General features: G+C 34.5%; 1 protein-coding gene across 1 annotated transcript; it reads right to left on the bottom strand.

Annotated features, from left to right (window-relative positions):
• Positions 1–675: 675 nt before the first annotated feature.
• Positions 676–1878, bottom strand: LOC133034307 (uncharacterized). Its single transcript, XM_061109366.1, has 2 exons — positions 1241–1878; positions 676–1072 (listed from the first exon to the last, which is right to left on the bottom strand). Exons 1-2 carry the CDS (start codon positions 1876–1878, stop codon positions 676–678), a joined length of 1035 nt encoding a protein of 344 aa, XP_060965349.1.
• Positions 1879–5270: the final 3392 nt, after the last annotated feature.

The raw sequence follows: 5270 nt of genomic DNA, 5'->3' as shown, positions 1-5270 counted from the left end.
ATAAATGATATTTCAGCTAAGTGAAATGAGTACTCCACCATTTATTTTTGTTTGGTTAAGCTCGAAGGAAATCATCCTTTACTTTCTATTCGATAGATAGAAGCTATAGATTCCATATTTATGTTAGCGCTCCCACTCAATTGCATTACCGTGTTCCCAAAATGTACGTATCACCCTGACCCAAAAGTAGGCTTAACTAACAAATCAAAGAACACGAATAACACTCTTGAGATTGAACCTAATCATATCAGGATTAAGATCATTTGATCTAGGATCAACAGGTGATATTGAATTGAATAGATATTACGGTAAATTCTAATATATCTAATCAAAGTTCAATATCGGTCCCTTCCGATATATACTCCATACATCCAATACTGGTAAACTTTGCCAATGTCCTGGAAAAGACATAACACTTTTCCAAGGTGTAAGAATACCTATTGCTCATTATACCATGTCAGTCTAAATCCAGTGTTCTGACAAATTAGGGAATAAACTTTCGAACATATAATTAAGATTATATTCCACTGTGCTGACAACACTATAATCTTTAACAAATTCATATGTTCTGGACTTAAATAGAATTCATACATTATATATATAATCATGAAATAAATCATGTGAACCATGCAACATAAAATGTTATTTCTGATCTTTATTAATAAGTAAATCTGATTATATTGAAATGGGTTTTATTAGGGCACAGAACCCAACAAGGAATGCTACAGCAGCAGTGATCAGGAAGCCTCTTGCATCCTTAGTTGTGTTGTTGAAACTCTCAGCCCAGTTGCTCGTCATTACATTATAGCGTACCCTTGGAAAGTACGACCGAACCCATTTTTCAAATCCAATTTTCGCAAGATATTGTGCAACCGTAACATTCATTGCCCGAATGTTCTCAAATTCTCTGTGAAACTCTGATTTTGAATACGTGTAGGCACACGTGTAAATGTGATTCGTGAAGGCGTCAGTCTTGAACTTGTGGTTGACGTTCATAATAATGTGGTGGTAGCATGCACCGTGGTGTGCATCAGGGAACACGATCTCAAAAGCACGAACAATGCTTTGATGCCTATCCAAAAAAAAGGCTAAGTTCTCAACATCACCAATCGTTTCTTTCAATTTTCTCATGAAATAGGTCAAGGAATTGTGGTTTTCACTATCAACTATAGCAAAAGCTATCGGAAAGATATGGCTCCTTGCATCCAGTGCCGCTACACACAACATTTGCCCACCATACCTAATCTTCAAGAAAGACCCATCAACGCATACAACTGGTTGACAAAACCTAAACCCTCGAATACAAGGACCCAGAGAGAAGAAACAATACTTGAAGCGACCATCTTCTACCACAAAATCCGTGATGGTACCTGGATTTCTCAACTGTAGCATGTGCAAGTAACTAGGCAATTTCGAGTACGAATCTTTAGGTGTACCCCGAGCTAGGTGTAGTCCCTTCTCTCTGCACCTCCATGCCTTTTCATAACTCATTTGGATCCTGTAATCCTTGTGCATACTTTTTCTTATATCAGAGGCCAAATGATTCGAGCTGTCAGTTGCAAACTTATCCTTAATTAGATGGGCAACTATCAAAGGTGATGCTTGATGGTTATCTTTTCCTCGAAGATCAAGGGAACATGTATGTACATTATGAAATGTACTCACCTCAAACATGTTAGAAAGTACATTCTTCTTCGCTCTTAATCTCCACCCACAATCTGTATCCTTACATGTGACGTACCAAATATCAGTACCGGACTTCCTAACGTAGTAGTCAAACCCTTTCTTCATTACATACAAGCCAACAACCATCTTTAAATGCTCTTTGTCTCTAAAAAACGTTCTCACATGTAACTCCCCGCCTGATGTGTCAACCATAGATATATAATGACTATGATCCTCGATGTCTTCTCTTGTATAAATTTTCTCCTTGAATTTACCATAGTAGTAGGTGATGGAAATATTTTACCAGGAACTAGATTTACTAACAAGTATATTTTATTAACATCCTAATATGAATTCTAAAACAATGAAATAAACATATATAAAGTTTAGGAAACCTTACATTGCGTGGTGCGGAATATAATGACTCCTTCCGTTCAGATCTCTAGCCCTTGATTCCTTTCTGTAGCAGAGCATCACCAAGATCTGAACCTAGATCTCTTTCTCTCCTTCCTTGATGCTGATTCTCCTTCTTGTTGATTGGATTCTTCACAGTCTTACACACTATGATTGAGATACCACTTCATGTGTGTGGGCACTCACTCTATCACTCAAGTTCGAAAATTGAAGAAGAAGAAAAGAGAGGTAGAGAGTGGCGGCTAGGGTATAGGTAGAAGGCTTAGAATTTTTCTCTGAAGGAATGAGATGCATCATCTTTTTCCTAAAGCCATCACTACCTATTTATAGGTAACCACCTAGGTTTAGGTTAGAATTATTTGGCATTAAAATAATAGAAAAATAAATGGTAAATTCTTAGTGTAGCCGGCCATAGGATGTTATTGGGCCACTTTACAATTTTGCCATTTTGTCATTTTTCCATCCCATTATCTCAAAAACGCCAATTATCCAATTTAACCACTTAAATGCCAATTCCAATTGTTTAATAACTAAATATTAATTATTAAATAATATTGTCATTTAATATATTTATTAATTAGACATATAAAGTCTCTTAATTAACAAATAAAACATAGAATCTCTTTTCTTCACAATTTTGTGTTGGGTTTTGTGCCCTAAATAAAACTCATTTCAATATAATCAGATTTATTAGTTAATAAAGATCAGAAATAACATTTTATGTTGCATGGTTCACATGATTTATTTCATGATTATTATTTAATGTATAAATTCTATTAAGTCCATAACATATGTATTTGTTAATGATTATAGTGTTGTCAGCACAGTGGAATATAATCTTGATTATATGTTCGAAAGTTTATTCCCTGATTTGTCAGTTCACTGGATTTAGACTGGCATGATAATCAATGATAGGTATTCTTACACCTTGGATAAGTGTTATGCCCTTTCCAGGGCATTGGCAAAGTTTACTAGTATCGGAACTATGAAGTATACATCGGAAGGGACCGATATTGAACTTTGATTAGATATGTTAAAATTTACCGTAATATCTATTCAATTCAATATCACCTAGTTGATCCTAGATCAAATGATCTTAATCTTGATATGATTGGTTAGATATCAAGAGTATTATACATGTTCTTTGATTTGTTAGTTAAGCCTACTTTTCGGTCAGGGTGATACGTACATTTTGGGAGTGGGAGCGCTAACATAGATATGGAATCTATAACTTCTATAGGTATTTAGAAGCGAAACGATGATTTCCTTCGAGCTTGGCTAAACAGAGATAAATGGTTGAGTACTCCTTTTACCTCGCTGAAATATCATTTACACGGAGCTAAGTGTTTTAAGGATAAAATACATTGAAGGGTGTAACGGTAATTTAATCCCTATATTATGTAGATCATATATTAGAGGATCATTGATCAAATTAGGATTATAACAATGGATAATTTATAGCATATCTATATCGTGGAACATATAGAGCGTTCTATATGACTGAGTGTGCAATTCTAATTTCTGTGCGTGGATTCAACAAGGAATTAATAAGTCAGTGAGTTTACTTGGTAAATTCTTGATCTGCTTATTGGAAGCTCGGTTATATAGGCCCATGGTCCTCATACTAGTTGAGACCATACTGCTTGTAATACTCAATTAATTGATTTTGATTAATCATTATAATTCTAAAGTTTGACTATGCCTAGTTTATGAATTTTCACTAAGCAATGGCAAAATTGTAAGAAAAGAGATTCTAGGTTTTATTTGTTAATTAAGAGACTTTATATGTATAATTAATAAATATATTAAATGACAATATTATTTAATAATTAACTTTTAGTTATTAAATAATTGGAATTGGCATTTAAGTGGTTAAATTGGAAAATTGGCATTTTTGAGAAAATGGGATGGAAAAATGACAAAATGGCAAAATTGCAAAGTGGGGCCCAATCCACTATCCTATGGCCGGCCACACTTGTAGAATTTTACTATTTATTTTTCTATTATTTTAATGCCAAATAATTCTAACCTAAACCTAGGTGGTTACCTATAAATAGATAGTGATGGCTCACATTCACACTTAACTCTGTCAGATGAAAACTGAGCCTCTTTCTATTTACCCTAGCCGCCACTTCTTCTTCTCTTTTGCTCTTAAATTTTATTCAGCCTTGAGTGAATGAGTGAGTGCCCACACACATCAAGTGGTATCTCAATCATAGTGTGGAAGACTGTGAAGAATCCAATCAACAAGAAGGAGAATCAACATCAAGGAAGGAGAGAAAGAGATCCAGGTTCAGATCTTGGTGATGCTCTGCTACAGAAAGGAATCAAGGGCTAGAGATCTGAACGGAAGGAGTCATTATATTCCGCTGCACCCAATGTAAGGTCTTCTTAAACCCTTATGTGTTTATTTCATTGTTTTAGAATTCATATTAGGATGTTAATGAAGCATAATGGAAGGTTTGCTGAAGAAAAGAAGTCCCCCTAATGGCTGGTTACAGCTGCTCGAAGGAAGAGGAGAAGGGAGAGCTTGGTTCTTTTTTTTTCTTTAATGTTCCTTGCCTTGGAAGTTTGCTATTAATAGCTTTTCTTCTTTTTTTTTTATTAGTAATCAGCCCTAGAAAAGTCAAAAGGTCAAAAGACTAATTAATACCAAAAGACTAATCTACCCTCCAAACTTTTTAAAATAACTTAGGGTATTTTTGTAATTTTTCTAATTCCATTAAACCGACATTCTAAAATTTCTAACCTAGTCCGGAATATACCCAAAATAATTCTTCCATTAACGTCGTGAGATTACTAACCACATCGCTAAATTCACACAATTTTCGGGCCCGAAAAATATTTTATTTCATTAAATAAATTCTCAGTCATTACCCTAAGTAAGATCATAATCTTACTTCGTTTCCAAAATAATTACATATTTAATAAAATATGTCTATTTAAATATTATTTATTTTTTCGGGATATTACAACTATCCCCTCCTTATAGGAATTTTTTCCTCAAAATTTACCCCGGATAAAGCAGGAGGTAGAGCCAACCGATAAGCTACCTGACCTACTTTCTCAAGAATCTCAAACGGACCAATAAACCTGGGACTCAACTTTCCTTTCTTTCCAAATCTTCGAATTCCTTTCATTGGGGACACCCGAAGAAAAACAAAATCCCAATCTGGAATTCAACATCTCTA

Source organism: Cannabis sativa, chromosome 2, assembly GCF_029168945.1.
Source record: "Cannabis sativa cultivar Pink pepper isolate KNU-18-1 chromosome 2, ASM2916894v1, whole genome shotgun sequence".
In the NCBI taxonomy this organism is placed as follows: Eukaryota; Viridiplantae; Streptophyta; class Magnoliopsida; order Rosales; family Cannabaceae; genus Cannabis; species Cannabis sativa.
This window is presented reverse-complemented; position numbering and strand designations above follow the sequence as displayed.